The sequence below is a fragment of the Haliotis asinina genome, chromosome 13 (genome assembly GCF_037392515.1).
Source record: "Haliotis asinina isolate JCU_RB_2024 chromosome 13, JCU_Hal_asi_v2, whole genome shotgun sequence".
NCBI lineage: Eukaryota > Metazoa > Mollusca > Gastropoda > Lepetellida > Haliotidae > Haliotis > Haliotis asinina.
In genome coordinates this window covers 55,679,767-55,698,004 of record NC_090292.1, presented here as the reverse complement: position 1 = coordinate 55,698,004, position 18,238 = coordinate 55,679,767, and the positions used below count along the sequence as shown (strand labels likewise).

General features: G+C 48.8%; 1 protein-coding gene across 1 annotated transcript; it reads right to left on the bottom strand.

Moving 5' to 3' along the window:
- Positions 1-930: 930 nt before the first annotated feature.
- Positions 931-18,079, bottom strand: LOC137259858 (RNA polymerase-associated protein LEO1-like). The gene is made up of 14 exons (XM_067797488.1): positions 17,806-18,079; positions 15,441-15,569; positions 14,408-14,650; positions 13,195-14,229; positions 12,993-13,073; positions 7,524-7,618; positions 7,245-7,390; positions 6,823-6,907; positions 6,571-6,689; positions 6,043-6,177; positions 5,432-5,567; positions 4,948-5,137; positions 4,327-4,424; positions 931-1,259 (listed from the first exon to the last, which is right to left on the bottom strand). Exons 1-14 carry the CDS (start codon positions 17,846-17,848, stop codon positions 1,110-1,112), a joined length of 2,685 nt encoding a protein of 894 aa, XP_067653589.1. The 5' UTR covers positions 17,849-18,079; the 3' UTR covers positions 931-1,109.
- Between the last annotated feature and the right edge of the window lie 159 nt (positions 18,080-18,238).

Genomic DNA, 18,238 nt, shown 5'->3' with positions numbered 1-18,238 from the left:
GCACTTGTAAGAGAAAGATGCCTGGATCCATTGCCACTTGTGACCAGGTTCAGAAACCCTGGAGCTAACATTACTTGCAGACTCTTTCAGTGATGTCACAAAGGCTAGTGTGCGGTACACATACCTGGGCACTTAGACGAACTGACGAAACCAGTGGTAGGTGATCAGATGGTAGATACAGGAATAATTGCAGACACCTAGTTGCGGGTATAGCAACGTGCAGTATCACTGGACAAAATACTGAGACTATGTGTGATAGTTCACGAGACTTCAAATGGGTTTGTAATAGCTCACTGCGCCTCACAGGCTGCATGAGTTGAATAATCCGCATGGAGTTGAACTGGTTGAAAGAAAGCCACATAAGACATCTGATGATCAAGGGACAAGACAAGTGCATTGAGCATGTATTAGTTGAGTGTTTATGTGCGCTCTATATAAATATTCCATTGTTCGTCACCCTGGAGGTCAAGGTGATACCTGTGTGATGTGCTGTCAAAGAAAATTTCAATGCAAGTATTATCTGAGAACGTTGTGATATAGATCTCAGAGAAAAAGTAGGACATTCTCCATTGGCTAGCCAAGAAAGTATCACACATTCCCCAATTGTGAGACACTTGTCTTGCTGAAAAGGTGTTAAAGGCAATCCCGAGTGCAGTGCGTGACATAACCCCAAAACACAGCCAGACATCAGGGCTGATAATTTCAAAGTCTCACCAGTAAAAAAAGATTTAACCAATTTTCCAAAGAAAATTACTCCAATGTACGAAACATGTTATCTAAAAGTTTCACTTGAGCATCGGGCTGACCATTGGGCTGACTACCCATCAGAAACTAGCCCATCTCAGTCGGTCGAACGGGTCTTATTTCATAAACTGCCGAATGTGAAATCTGAAGTGATTAATTCATTCTTCAAACAGAAACATGGTTCGCTATACTTGCAAAATTTTATTTTAGACAAAATGTACAATACATATCGCAAATGATCTTTCTCTTTGATTGAACATGCATCATGATCTCGGAATCACCAAGCCCCCCTTCCCTATCCCTGCCCCCACTATCTCACCTACCTCAACCCGACATCATCAACTCTAACCCTTCCCCATTATAACTCAGTCACTCTCCACATCAACATCCCCTCCCCGCTTGCCCTCATCGACACCACCTTCAGACTCGGATCCCCGACCCCCATCCTCTTCATCGTCACTGTCCACGATACGAGCCTTCTTCTTCTTTGGGCCAGAGTCGGATCCGGAGTCTTCCTGCAACAACAGATTATGACAAACAATACAAGCACCTGTAGACTGTTATAGTAATAAAACAACAACAGATTATGACAAACAATACAAGCACCTGTAAACTGTTATATTAATAAAACAACAGATTATGACAAACAATAGAAGCACGTGTAAACTGTTATAGTAATAAAACAACAACAGATTATGACAAACAATACAAGCACCTGTAGACTGTTCTAGTAATAAAACAACAACTGAAAACAGAACTACCAGTCTTGATTATCACACAGATTCCTAAAGGCAAAAGCCAAGAAGCAAAAAGCGAAGTTCCATGAAGACAGGTGGTTCCACACAGGGTTAGGGTTAGGGTTAGGGTTAAAGTCCACCCTGTCACTAGGGTTAGGGTTAGGGTTAGGGTTAGGGTTAGGGTTAAAGTCCACCCTGTCACTAGGGTTAGCCTATTTCTGGTGAATAAGTAAATCTCACACACACACTTAATCTAGGACTCCTAGCCATGGTGCTGGGGACAGTAGGAGGGACAATTACATTCACAAAGTGAGACAAAAGAAGTTTTCAAATTCATCTGGACTTTGCATGTTTGTACCATTGATGTGTCACAAGTCATGCTGGCAGGAAACTGTTTCACCCAAGCACTGACCAATAACTCCTAATGGTCTTTTGCCTTCAGTCACTCAAAGTTCATCATAATAATGTCAATTAGTATGGTTTTATGCTGCTTTTAACAATCACATGTACGTTAACTCCTCACCTCAACACTCTCCACCACACCCAACAGAACAGCCATATCATCACATGTACGTTAACTCCTCACCTCAACACTCTCCACCACTACCAACAGAACAGCCATATCATCACATGTACGTTAACTCCTCACCTCAACACTCTCCACCACTACCAACAGAACAGCCATATCATCACATGTACGTTAACTCCTCACCTCAACACTCCCCACCACTCCCAACAGAACAGCCATATCATCACATGTACGTTAACTCCTCACCTCATCACTCCTCACCACTCCCAACAGAACAGCCATATCATCACATGTACGTTAACTCCTCACCTCAACACTCTCCACCACACCCAACAGAACAGCCATATCATGACATGTACGTTAACTCCTCACCTCAACACTCTCCACCACACCCAACAGATCAGCCATATCATCACTTGTACGTTAACTGCTCACCTCAACACTCTCCACCACTCCCAACAGAACAGCCATATCATCACTTGTACGTTAACTGCTCACCTCAACACTCACCACCGCTCCCAACAGAGCAGCCATGTCATCACTTGTACGTTAACTGCTCACCTCAACACTCACCACCACACCCAACAGAACAGCCATATCATCACATGTATGTTAACTCCTCACCTCAACACTCTCCACCACTACCAACAGAACAGCCATATCATCACATGTACGTTAACTCCTCACCTCAACACTCTCCACCACTACCAACAGATCAACCATATCATCACTTGTACGTTAACTGCTCACCTCAACACTCTCCACCACACCCAACAGAACAGCCATATCATCACATGTACCTTAACTCCTCATCTCATCACTCTCCACCACTACCAACAGATCAGCCATATCATCACTTGTACGTTAACTCCTCACCTCAACACTCTCCACCACTACCAACAGAACAGCCATATCATCACATGTACGCTAACTCCTCACCTCAACACTCTCCACCACTACCAACAGAACAGCCATATCATCACATGTACGTTAACTCCTCAACTCAACACTCTCCACCACTACCAACAGAACAGCCATATCATCACATGTACGTTAACTCCTCACCTCAACACTCTCCACCACACCCAACAGAACAGCCATATCATCACATGTACGTTAACTCCTCAACTCAACACTCTCCACCACTACCCAACAGAACAGCCATATCATCACTTGTACGTTAACTCCTCACATCAACACTCTCCACCACTACCAACAGAACAGCCATATCATCACATGTACGTTAATTCCTCACCTCAACACTCTCCACCAGACCCAACAGAACAGCCATATCATCACATGTACGTTAACTCCTCACCTCAACACTCTCCACCACTACCAACAGAACAGCCATATCATCACATGTACGTTAACTCCTCAACTCAACACTCTCCACCACTACCAACAGAACAGCCATATCATCACACGTATGTTAACTCCTCACCTCAACACTCTCCACCACACCTAACAGAACAGCCATATCATCACATATACGTTAACTGCTCACCTCATCACTCTCCACCACTACCAACAGAACAGCCATATCATCACATGTACGTTAACTCCTCACCTCAACACTCCCCACCACTCCCAACAGATCAGCCATATCATCACTTGTACGTTAACTCCTCACCTCAACACTCTCCACCACACCCAACAGAACAGCCATATCATCACATGTACCTTAACTCCTCATCTCATCACTCTCCACCACTACCAACAGATCAGCCATATCATCACTTGTACGTTAACTCCTCACCTCAACACTCTCCACCACTACCAACAGAACAGCCATATCATCACATGTACGTTAACTCCTCACCTCAACACTCTCCACCACTACCAACAGAACAGCCATATCATCACATGTACGTTAACTCCTCAACTCAACACTCTCCACCACTACCAACAGAACAGCCATATCATCACATGTACGTTAACTCCTCACCTCAACACTCTCCACCACTACCAACAGAACAGCCATATCATCACATGTACGTTAACTCCTCAACTCAACACTCTCCACCACTACCAACAGATCAACCATATCATCACTTGTACGTTAACTGCTCACCTCAACACTCTCCACCACTCCCAACAGAACAGCCATATCATCACTTGTACATTCACTGCTCACCTCATCACTCTCCACCACTACCAACAGAACAGCCAAATCATCACTTGTACGTTCATTGCTCACCTCATCACTCTCCACCACTACCAACAGAACAGCCATATCATCACTTGTATGTTAACTCCTCACCTTATCACTCCCAACAGAACAGCCATATCATCACATGTACGTTAATTCCTCACCTCATCACTCTCCACTATCCTGGCTTTGCCCTTCTTCCCACTCCGGTGATCTGAGTCATACGCATCATCGCTGTCGGACGAGTAAATGTTCTGCCGATCTGAAGAGCATGAATAACTGTCAAGTAACCCTGACAAGACACTCTCACCAGAAAAGTTCCAGTGTTACATATGCATACAAGTAAAAAAACCATATCCACAAGACATTTGTACAATCCTGACTCTATCCTGAACATGAACCTTTGTAAACAGTCCCCTTCTTGGTGCTGTGAAGATCCGGGGTAGAACAAATGTTCAGGAACCCCAAGCAGGATAAGGTGGTCAAGCTTGCTGACTTGGTTGACACATGTCATTGGTTCCCAATCACGCAGATCTATGCTCATGATGTTGATCACTGGATTGTCTGGTCCAGATTGCCGCCATATTGCTGTAATATTGCTGAGTGCGGCATAAAACTAAACTCACTCACTCACTCACACACACTCACTCACACACTCACTCACTCTCACACTCACTCACTCACACACTCTCACTCACTCACTCGTGTGAGTAGAGCAATCAGACTACAGTTTAGTTTTTTCACACAGCAATCAATAGCAACTCTGTTACCATAGCAACACATACCTCTTCTGACGCCCTGCTTGTACTGCTTCTTGATGGCTGACAGTGAGATCATCTCTCCATCTTCGTCCTCATCGTCATCGTCACCTCCCTCTAGATAGGATGATGTCAGGCCCCGTGCGTGACTCCGCTCTCGTATCCTGCGTTGTTGACTCTCTCGACGTATAGATGCTCGTAGTCGTTCCTCCTCTTTCTGTGGGAGACAGCACATAGCCTAAGACACTATTTACACACAGAGAAGCATTACAACAGATCCAGACACAGTGCCTATCCATATTTGAACACAACAGTCAGCATCCAAAAGCTACAATTCATTTCCCATTATTATTTCGTTACGTAACTCTTTGAAAAACAGCATTTCTTTCTGGCCCATCAAGAAGCCAGTTCTGACAAGAGTTCCAGAACCAACAGTTGGTCCCGTATTAAGTTGGTTTACACAAAAGACAATTGTCTATGTCAAGCTCCAGATTACAAGACGAGAACTGACCTTGATCATCTCTGACCTGTGTGCATCAGGGTCATGACCTGCAATTGGCAAGACCTTGACCTTCTGGGCTTTGGTGGAGCGATCAGCAAGGGACATCGTCATCTTTCGGTGAGTAAACGACTCGGTTGAATGGGGCCTGCATGGAAATGAGTAGCTCAGCAACAAGGAAACTAACTACGCTAGAGATGAGGAAACAAGCTACCTCAATAACAGTCATACATAAACGCAACAAAAATCACAGAAAATGTTATGAAAACTGGAGTCCATTGAAATGTTTGTGACTTCATAATGAGATATTATTTATGGCGGCAGCCTCTAACCAACTGAACCTGTGATAACAGCATGAGCATCAATCTACACAAGTGGGTTACAATGACATGATTCAACCTAGTCAACCAGCCTGACCACCTGATTCTGTTTGTCACCTCTTACGTCCAGTACAGGTTACTGAAGATCAATTTGAAACCTGATATTTACAGGTTGCTAATGTTATAACCTGCCTGAAACACCTGGTGTCTGTACCTGGTCTCCACACTAATGAAGTTGGGCAGCTTCTACCATGTCTCTTATTCTCTTCATTTTAATGCCTGTGTGTTTGCAGAAGCTCTTACCTGAATGACAGTTTAGTTTTGAACACTGATTGACCTTGTAGACCAGTGCCCTGTCTTACAAACAAATGGTTGAAGTCCGAGCTGATGGGCATTGAATACACATCAAACACTTCATCCCCCAGGTGCAGCGACATGCTGAAACAGTCATCACACATCAATACCCTAGGCATGACAAATAAACCCACCCCACAACAGAAACAAAATGAAATAGCAAATACTTCATCCCCCAGGTGCAGCGACATGCTGAAACAGTCATCACACATCAATACCCTAGGCATGACAAATAAACCCACCCCACAACAGAAACAAAATGAAATAGCAAATACTTCATCCCCCAGGTGCAGCGACATGCTGAAACAGTCATCACACATCAATACCCTAGGCATGACAAATAAACCCACCCCACAACAGAAACAAAATGAAATAGCAAATACTTCATCTTCATGGCGCACCAAGGTAGAAACAGAAATATCAAACGCTCCGATTCAGGCTATCACAAATCCCAAGTACAAAAGGGAGACAACCCACCTGCCATCTGACCATTTCACGATCCGGGCATTGCTCTCTCGCATTGTGTTGCCGAAATCGTCCTTGCGGTCATTCCCTTCCTTATCCTTCAGTGTCCGCCACCTCATTGTGTTCTCCACCTGTACAAACAGAGTCATCAGCAATTTTCCCACCTGATACAGCAGTTTGAAAATATGTTAGGAAGAACTGAGTCTTTTACCGACTGCAAGAATACTGTAGGTAGCTGTAAGAGGGTATCAGAAATGAACCAACTTTTAGTTTCATCCTTGTGCGACCCTCCTCATCGAGCACTTCATCCTCGTCTATCTCATCCTCATAGGTGACAGGATCAAATGGTCTGCAACAGGACAGAGAACCTGATAAACTCCACACAGAGCTACTTCCTCCTGCTTCTCCTCATTAACACCTGGTGTCTGTGCTGTTCATGCAGCAATATTCTAGCTACATTGCAGCTGTGTGTAAACAATCAAATCTGGACCAAACATTTCAGTGATCAACAGCATGATCCATGCAAATGGGAACCGATGACACTGTGTCAACTGAGTCAGAAAGCCTGACCACCAGATCCCATTAGTTGCCTCTTACAACAAGCATGGTTACTGAAGATCAATTCTAAGCCAGGTCTTCACAGGTTGCTGATAATATGGCTTCCCTGAAACATCTGGTGTCAGTACCTTGTCTCTACACTGAGGAAGTTGGGCAACTTCACATAGTGCAGTGCCTTCCCCAGGTTAGTGGTGATCTTTGGTATCTCAACCTCAATCCTCGTCTCCGGCGGTTCTTCCTCTTTCTCTTCTTCGTCATCCTCAATCAATGGCATCTGTGAACACAAATCATACACACTTGAAATCTAATATATATACTTATGAATATACTTACTGAGTATGTCATTCTGACATACAATAAAGGGGCATAACTCACATCCTGAAATAAAATAAAGGGGCATAACTCACACTGGGATGAACATCATCCTTCTCCTCTGCCTGTCTCTTCTCCTCCTCATCAGAGCTGATGTCATCTGCGTCACCGAACAAGTCATCCATAGTGGCTGTAAGGAGAAAAGTCACACATGGTTTGAATATCAAGACAAATTGGTATGATTTCATTAACAACATAATAATGACATCAGTATCTTGCACTGTGCAGCCCTCCTGTTGTATATCTCACTCTGTCCAGCTCCTCTGCTGCTCTGTATATCACCGTGGACAGACCCTCAACTGCTCTGTATCTAGCCCTGTGGAGCCCCTCACCTGCTCTGTATCTAGCCCTGTGGAGCCCCTCACCTGCTCTGTATATCACCGTGGACAGACCCTCACCTGCTCTGTATATCGCCGTGGACAGACCCTCACCTGCTCTGTATATCACCGTGGACAGACCCTCACCTGCTCTGTATCTCACCCTGTAGAGCCCATACCTATACCTCACTCTGTACAGATCCTCCCCATTCTGTATCTCATTCTATATAGCTCTTCCCCTGCATCTCACCCTGTGTAGACCCTCCAGAGGATCTCGGCATGTACAGACCTCCTGTGCTCTGTACCTCACACTATACAGGCCCTCATCTGCTCTGTATCTCACCCTGTACAGCCCTCACCTGCTTTGTATATCACCCTGTAGAGCCCCTCACCTGCTCTGTATCTCACCCTATACAGCCCCTCATTTGCTCTGTATCTCACCCTGTACAACCCTTTACCTGTATCTCACCCTGTACAACCCCTCCCGTGTATCTCACCGTGTACAGCCCCTCCCCTGTATCTCACCGTGTACAGCCCCTCCCCTGTATCTCACCCTGTACAACCCCTCCCCTGTACCTCAATTTATACAGCCCCTCCCCTGCATCTCACCCTGTACAACCCCTCCCCTGTATCTCACCCTGTACAGCCCCTCCCCTGTATCTCACCCTGTACAGCCCTTCACCTGTATCTCACCCTGTACTGCTCTTCACCTGTATCTCACCCTGTACAACACTTCACCTGTATCTCAACCTGCGCAGCCCTTCACCTATATCTCACCCTGTACAACCCCTCAACTGTATCTCACCCTGTACAACCCTTCAACTGTACCTCACCCGGTACAACCCCTCCCCTGTATCTCACCCTGTACAACCCTTCACCTGTATCTCACCCTGTACAACCCTTCACCTGTATCTCACCCTCTACAGCCCCTCCCTTGCATCTCACCCTGTACAACCCTTCACCTGTATCTCACAATGCGCAGCCCCTCCCCTGTATCTCACCCTGTACAGCCCCTCCCCTGTACCTCACCCTATACAGCCCCTCCCCTGTATCTCACCCTGTACAACCCCTCCCCTGTATCTCACCCTGTACAGCCCCTCCCCTGTATCTCACCCTGTACAGCCCCTCCCCTGTACCTCACAATATACAGACCCTCCCCTGTACCTCACCCTATACAGCCCCTCCCCTATATCTCACCCTGTACAACCCTTCACCTGTATCTCACCCTGTACTGCCCTTCACCTGTATCTCACCCTGTACAACATTTCACCTGTATCTCACCCTCCACAGCCATTCACCTGTATCTCACCCTTTAAAACTCTTCACCTGTATCTCACCCTGTACAACCCCTCAACTGTATCTCACCCTGTACAACCCTTCAACTGTACCTCACCCGGTACAACCCCTCCCCTGTATCTCACCCTGTACAACCCTTCACCTGTATCTCACCCTGTACAACCCTTCACCTGTATCTCACCCTCTACAGCCCCTCCCTTGCATCTCACCCTGTACAACCCTTCACCTGTATCTCACAATGCGCAGCCCCTCCCCTGTATCTCACCCTGTACAGCCCCTCCCCTGTACCTCACCCTATACAGCCCCTCCCCTGTATCTCACCCTGTACAACCCCTCCCCTGTATCTCACCCTGTACAGCCAATCCCCTGTATCTCACCCTGTACAGCCCCTCCCCTGTACCTCACAATATACAGACCCTCCCCTGTACCTCACCCTATACAGCCCCTCCCCTATATCTCACCCTGTACAACCCTTCACCTGTATCTCACCCTGTACTGCCCTTCACCTGTATCTCACCCTGTACAACATTTCACCTGTATCTCACCCTCCACAGCCATTCACCTGTATCTCACCCTTTAAAACTCTTCACCTGTATCTCACCCTGTACAACCCCTCCCCTGTATCTCACCCTGTACAACCCTTCACCTGTATCTCACCCTGTACAACCCCTCCCCTGTATCTCACCCTGTACAACCCTTCACCTGTATCTCACCCTGTACAACACTTCACCTGTATCTCACCCTGCACACCCCCTCCCCTGCATCTCACCCTGTAAAACCCCTCCCCTGTATCTCACCCTGTACAGCCCCTCCCCTGTATCTCACCCTGTACAGCCCCTCCCCTGTATCTCACCCTGTGCAGCCCAACCCCTGTGTCTCACCCTGCGCAGCCCCTTCCCTGTATCTCACCCTGTACAGCCCAACTGCTCTATCTCACCCTGTACAGCCCAACCACTCTATCTCACCCTGTGCAGCCCTACCCCTCTATCTCACCCTGCGCAGCCCCTCCCCTGTATCTCACAATGTACAGCCCCTCCCTTGTATCTCACCCTGTACAGCCCCTCCCCTGTATCTCACCCTGTACAGCCCCTCCCCTGTATCTCACCCTGCGCAGCCCAACCCCTGTATCTCACACTGCGCAGCCCCTCCCCTGTACCTCACCCTACACAGCCCCTCCCCTGTATCTCACCCTGTGCAGCCCCTCCCCTGTATCTCACCCTGTGCAGCCCCTCCCCTGTATCTCACCCTGTACAGCCCCTCCCCTGTATCTCACCCTGTACAGCCCCTCCCCTGTATCTCACCCTGCGCAGTCCAACCCCTGTATCTCACCCTGCGCAGCCCCTCCCCTGTATCTCACCCTGTAAAACCCCTCCCCTGTATCTCACCCTGTACAGCCCCTCCCCTGTATCTCACCCTGTACAACCCTTCACCTGTATCTCACCCTCTACAGCCCCTCCCCTGTATCTCACAATGCGCAGCCCAACCCCTGTATCTCACCCTGTACAGCCCCTCCCCTGCATCTCACCCTGTGCAGCCCCTCCCCTGTACCGCACCCTGCGCAGCCCCTCCACTCTGTACAGCCCTTCACCTGTATCTCACCCTGTACAACCCTTCACCTGTATCTCACCCTGTACAGCCCCTCCCCTGTATCTCACCCTGTACAGCCCCTCCCCTGTATCTCACCCTGTACAGCCCAACCCCTCTATCTCACCCTGTGCAGCCCAACCCCTCTATCTCACCCTGCGCAGCCCAACCCCTGTATCTCACCCTGTACAGCCCCTCCCCTGTATCTCACCCTGTACAGCCCCTCCCCTGTATCTCACCCTGCGCAGCCCCTCCCCTGTATCTCACCCTGCGCAGCCCAACCCCTGTATCTCACCCTGCGCAGCCCCTCCCCTGTACGTCACCCTACACAGCCCCTCCCCTGTATCTCACCCTGTACAGCCCCTCCCCTGTACAACCCTTCACCTGTATGTCACCGTGTACAGCCCTTCACCTGTATCTCACCCTGTACAACCCTTCACCTGTATCTCACCCTGTGCAGCCCCTCCCCTGTATCTCACCCTGTAACACCCTTCACCTGTATCTCACCTTGTACAGCCCCTCCCCTGTATCTCACCCTGTACAGCCCCTCCCCTGCATCTCACCCTGTACAGCCCTTCCCCTGTATCTCACAATGCGCAGCCCAACCCCTGTATCTCACCCTGTACAGCCCCTCCCCTGCATCTCACCCTGTGCAGCCCCTCCCCTGTACCTCACCCTGCGCAGCCCCTCCACTCTGTACAGCCCTTCACCTGTATCTCACCCTGTACAACCCTTCACCTGTATCTCACCCTGTACAACCCCTCCCCTGTATCTCACCCTGTACAGCCCCTCCCTTGTATCTCACCCTGCGCAGCCCAACCCCTGTATCTCACCCTGCGCAGCCCCTCCCCTGTATCTCACCCTGCGCAGCCCCTCCCCTGTATCTCACCCTGCGCAGCCCAACCCCTGTATCTCACCCTGCGCAGCCCCTCCCCTGTACCTCACCCTACACAGCCCCTCCCCTGTATCTCACCCTGTACAGCCCCTCCCCTGTATCTCACCCTGTACAGCCCCTCCCCTGTATCTCACCCTGTACAACCCTTCACCTGTATGTCACCGTGTACAGCCCTTCACCTGTATCTCACCCTGTACAACCCTTCACCTGTATCTCACCCTGTACAGCCCCTCCCCTGTATCTCACCCTGTAACACCCTTCACCTGTATCTCACCCTGTACAGCCCCTCCCCTGTATCTCACAATGCGCAGCCCAACCCCTGTATCTCACCCTGTACAGCCCCTCCCCTGCATCTCACCCTGCGCAGCCCCTCCCCTGTACCTCACCCTGCGCAGCCCCTCCACTCTGTACAGCCCTTCACCCGTATCTCACCCTGTACAACCCTTCACCTGTATCTCACCCTGTACAACCCCTCCCCTGTATCTCACCCTGTACAGCCCCTCCCTTGTATCTCACCCTGCACAGCCCAACCCTGTATCTCACCCTGCGCAGCCCCTCCCCTGTATCTCACCCTGCGCAGCCCCTCCCCTGTATCTCACCCTGCGCAGCCCAACCCCTGTATCTCACCCTGCACAGCCCCTCCCCTGTACGTCACCCTACACAGCCCCTCCCCTGTATCTCACCCTGTACAGCCCCTCCCCTGTATCTCACCCTGTACAGCCCCTCCCCTGTATCTCACCCTGTACAACCCTTCACCTGTATGTCACCGTGTACAGCCCTTCACCTGTATCTCACCCTGTACAACCCTTCACCTGTATCTCACCCTGTGCAGGCCCTCCCCTGTATCTCACCCTGTACAGCCCCTCCCTTGTATCTCACCCTGCGCAGGCCCTCCCCTGTATCTCACCCTGTAACACCCTTCACCTGTATCTCACCCTGTACAGCCCCTCCCCTGTATCTCACAATGCGCAGCCCAACCCCTGTATCTCACCCTGTACAGCCCCTCCCCTGCATCTCACCCTGCGCAGCCCCTCCCCTGTACCTCACCCTGCGCAGCCCCTCCACCTGTATCTCACCCTGTACAACCCTTCACCTGTATCTCACCCTGTACAACCCCTCCCCTGTATCTCACCCTGTACAGCCCCTCCCTTGTATCTCACCCTGCGCAGCCCAACCCCTGTATCTCACCCTGCGCAGCCCCTCCCCTGTATCTCACCCTGCGCAGCCCCTCCCCTGTATCTCACCCTGTACAACCCCTCCCCTGGATCTCACCCTGTACAGCCCCTCCCCTGTATCTCACCCTGTACAGCCCCTCCCCTGTATCTCACCCTGTACAGCCCCTCCCCTGTATCTCACCCTGCGCAGCCCCTCCCCTGTACCTCACCCTACACAGCCCCTCCCCTGTATCTCACCCTGTACAGCCCCTCCTGTGTCCATGTCCTCTTCATCACTCAAAATGGCCGTCACCTTCTTTTGTTCTGTCTGCTCACCATCTGTACAAAATTGAAAAATAGTATGTATTCAATGGCATAAAATACAGATATGGATAATGTACCTTTAGGAAATGTTAGACACTCAAAGAATGTTGCAATTATTTTGAAATATTACACATACCTTCAGTAGTATGAGAAGGACTCTCCCTGTTGCTTTCAGTTGGTGATCTGGATTTGTGACTACCAACTGGGCTGCCAGACCTGCTTCTGTGACTTCCTGCTGGACTGCCTGATCTGTGACTGCCTGCAGGACTGCCCGATCTGTGACTTCCTGCAGGGCTGTCCGATCTGTGACTTCCTGCACGACTGCCTGATCTGTGACTACCTGCAGGGCTGCCCGATCTGTGACTACCTGCAGGGCTGCCCGATCTGTGACTACCTGCAGGACTGCCTGATCTGTGACTTCCTGCACGACTGCCTGATCTGTGACTTCCTGCAGGACTGCCTGATCTGTGACTTCCTGCAGGACTGCCCGACCTGTGACTACCTGCAGGACTGCCTGATCTGTGACTTCCTGCGGGACTGCCTGACCTGTGACTACCTGCAGGGCTGTCTGATCTGTGACTGCCGGCGGGGCTGTCTGACCTGTGACTACCTGCAGGGCTGGCTGATCTGTGACTGCCGGCGGGGCTGCCCAATCTTTGACTCCCTGCAGGGCTGCCTGATCTGTGACTGTCTGCAGGACTGCCTGACCTGTGACTCCTAGCAGGGCTTGCTGATCTGTTACTGCCGGCTGGGCTGCCCGATCGGTGACTCCCTGCAGGGCTCTGTGATCGGTGACTCCCTGCTGGGCTGCCCAATCTGTGACTCCCTGCAGGGCTGCCTGATCCGTGACTGCCACTGCCTACTGGAGATCCTGGTGCACTTTTACCTTCATGATCTGATCCATAACTACCTGCAGGAGATCCAGGCCCACTTCCTGCAGGAGACAGAGGGCCACTTCCTGCAGGAGATCCAGGCCCACTTCCTGCTGGAGATCCTGGCCCACTTCCTGCAGGTGATCCAGGCCCACTTCCCACAGGAGATCCTGGTCCACTTCCTGCAGGAGATCCTGGCCCACTTCCTGTAGGTGATCCAGGCCCACTTCCTGCAGGTGACCCAAGGCCACTTCCAGCAGGACTACCGCCACTACCATCGGGTGATCCCGGACCACTTCCTGGAACAGAAGCAATACACTGAAGAAGATAGAGAACTGTGTACAACTTCGGTTGTGTTGGGAAATGCTTGTCAATTATAGTTCTACAGGTCTGAACAGTCCGAACACTCATGAAAGAGATAGGTGATCTGATTGTTCCTCAAGTTCAATGGTATGGTCACTGCTACAGCTCACAAACCTGCTGGACTTCCTGGGGCACTAGCCTGGTCACTGATCGCACTGCCATCTGGGCTGCCCGGGGCACTCTCTGAATCACTGCCTCCACTGCCAGCAGGACTTCCTGGGGCACTTCCATCTCCACCACTTCCTGCTGGACTCCCTGGAGGACTGCCAGATCCACCGCTCCCTGCTGGGCTCCCTGGAGGACTGCCAGATCCACTCCGCCCAGACCTGCTCCCTGCTGGGCTGTTGTCTCTACTACCTGCAGACACACAAAGACCCTTCACAGTCTGTAGACCACATATACTCTACACAATTTGCAGACACACGCAGACCATTCACTACCTGCAGACACACAGACCATTCACAAGCTGCAGACACACTTAAATTTTTTGCCACCTGCAGACACCCATACTGCAGTGAATACTAATGAGTGGACTGACCTGCTGGGCTACTGCTTACAGACACTACTGGGTAGATGGACCTGTTGGGCTACTGTCTACAGACACTACTGGGTAGACGGACCTGTTGGGCTACTGTCTACAGACACTACTGGGTAGATGGACCTGCTGGGCTACTGTCTACAGACACTACTGGGTAGACGGACCTGTTGGGCTACTGTCTACAGACACTACTGGGTAGATGGACCTGCTGGGCTACTGTCTACAGACACTACTGGGTAGACGGACCTGCTGGGCTACTGTCTACAGACACTACTGGGTAGACGGACCTGCTGGGCTACTGTCTACAGACACTACTGGGTAGACGGACCTGCTGGGCTACTGTCTACAAAAACTGGGTAGACGGACCTGCTGGGCTACTGTCTACAGACACTACTGGGTAGACGGACCTGCTGGGCTACTGTCTACAGACACTACTGGGTAGACGGACCTGCTGGGCTACTGTCTACAGACACTACTGGGTAGACGGACCTGCTGGGCTACTGTCTACAAAAACTGGGTAGACGGACCTGCTGGGCTACTGTCTACAGACACTACTGGGTAGACGGACCTGCTGGGCTACTGTCTACAGACATTACTGGGTAGACGGACCTGTTGGGCTACTGCCTGGAGATCCACTCCCTGATTCACTATCAGACCTGCTGCCATGACTACCCGCTGGACTTCTTGGGGATCCTGAGTGTTCACTGCCTCCTGACCTAGAATGTTGTGATCCTCGGTCTGAAAGAAAAAAAGAAATGACTGACAAGTAAAAGCATTTCGAATGCTGCCAATATACATGCAGCTTCACATTTATTTCCAGTTCTAAGTAGGGTTGGCTTTTCCCTGCCAGTAATATCGGATTTTTAGTGATGGAAATACATAAACACTAAATAAATAGAATAATGTGGAACATAAATACTTGGGGACACCTTTTGGATGACAGACTTAGTACACAATTAGCACGACTAGAGCAAAATATTTTCCGAGATACACTTCTTTTCATACATGATTCTGTCAAAATCGCTTGTTGTCATTCATAATGTTGATAAATCGTTCTTGTAGTTCTGTTACAAACGGTGTCATGCAAAATCTTTTTGGTCATGATTCAAAAACATATATAAGTATGAGTAGGAAGTAGTTTTGACCTTTTAACTTGATAAAACAAACCATAATCTTACTGATACTCAAACGCGAAGCCACGATTTTAAAATATGGCGGTGCCCTGTCTCAAACATCTGCCAGTCTAAGTATAAATGCTAGTTAGGATTGGTCTACAAGAGTTACAATATCTAAACTACATTTTACTGGTAGTAAAATATGTATTGGATTGACAATGGATTTTGTATGATACTGCTTATAACAATTTCACTATTGGAAGCGAGGTGGGTGTCGGTATTATTGTCCCTTTGACCACAACCTCGCTTCTGAGGAAGAAATGTCGATGTTGCAATTTGTGTCATGCAAATACTAGGCATCAACTAGTATGTGTTTTAATTTTTTAACTCAATGAAAACAAATCTAAATAGAATCTTCTGTCCTGGTATCTTGTAAGCAATGCTTGCTTCGCACTCACAAACAACATATTTAGCACAAACTCAGGGGTCCGGTGGAAATCTGTGCTTGGTGACACCATCACCTGACACCTTGGAGTATTTGACGGTGACCTAACAATTCGGCATGTCTTTGTTGACATTGAGAAATCAGCAAACTGACGAGCTTGTTCCACATTTTATTTGCAACTAACTGAAAATCCTTCTTCACATGACGTCACTGCAGGGCTCTGGTTACAGAGTTATATAACCAGTTTGTGATTTTGTTGGCAGGTGAGATTGAAGCAGACGACTTTTTGGTAACTTTTAATTGCTCAGTTTTTAAAGAATGAATTTGGTGTTCTGCCTAAGACTGACCATAAGTCTTTCAAATCCCAAAGCCAGCTGAATTTGACGTTCGTGTGATTTAGCGCCATATCGGGAAAGTATGTGGGCGATTTGAGTGCACAAACAGTTTCATCGGTAGGGCGGATGTCCAGTTCCTGTCGCAAGACGTTTTATTAACAATTTAAATCCGGAAGTTAAGTTATGTAAAGAGCAAATAAACATCAATATTATTTACCCATATTGTTTATACCACTTCATACAATACCCTGATGTGGCAAGCGGACACAGTTTTGCCAATATGATGTCATCAATGCTATTTTTGCAGGAAACAGGTCAAAATTTCGTTGAAAACCGCCAACACCGGGATATGTAATGGTTCAAAGAGTACAAAAAATGTGAGTTTATTTGTTCCATAAACCTTATCCTAACCCTAACTAAACGTAAGCTTTCTGGCTTTCAAAGATGGCAGATGGTGTCTGGTATTCTGTAATCTTAATGAAGCGGCCACAAAATTTTCGAGTCCCATGCTGGGATTCGAACGACGGGCCTTCTGATCCAGAGTCGGACGCCTTCTCCACATGACCAAAGAGGTTAACACTGTCAGCAAGCTGACAAGGTAAGGATATCATCTTTGGGATGACTCCACGCCCTGCTACATACTCTCCCCGTCAACATAAGGCATGTCCCGGGCCGCATAGTTAGGTACTGAGGCTTATTTTGTTCAAATTTGAATTGAACGTGCTCAGCCTCACGTTGGGCGCCAATGTAGCGGCCACAAAATTTCCGAGTCCCATGCTGGGATTCGAACAACAGACCTTCTGATGCAAAGTCAGACGCCTTGTCCACATGACCAAATAGGTTAACCCCGTCAGCAAGCTGACAAGGTAAGGATGTCATCTTTGGGATAACTCCACGCCTTGCAACATTAACAAATCTGGACCAGACAAGCCAGTGATTTTTACGTGCAACGATCTGACACGCAGGATCTGGACAAATGTAGCCAGGAACAGTAATAGGCTGACACAATGTTGTAAAAAAAGATTCATCTCCAAGTGTTTAACATAAGTATATCATGTTGAAAGCAAACGTATACACACCACTCTCTGCGTCACTTCCAAACATATTCCCCAATTCCGCCATTTTGCCGGCGTAATGAAAACAACACAACGATACGAGACAAGGAAATCACCAGATCCTTGTGTCTGAAAAGTTCAAATGGAAACAGTTGTCGACTAAAGTCCTACGATCATTGCGGAGTATTCACATATCGCCTCTCGCTCAAAACAAAACATCGACAAACACCAAACACGCGTCTTGGCCGGAAGAAGAATTCCCACGCGGGTTTTCCCTGCAGAGGGCGCTCTGTATGACGCAAAATTGTGGTTCGAAAGGAATAATACCAACGATTTCGAAACTTTCGTACGATTATGAAAAGCCAATGTTAAAGTGATTTTGTTAATAAATTTGTAACTGAATATGCTTAAGAAAACGCACATATTCAAAAGTGCAGAATTTGAACAAGAAAAAAAT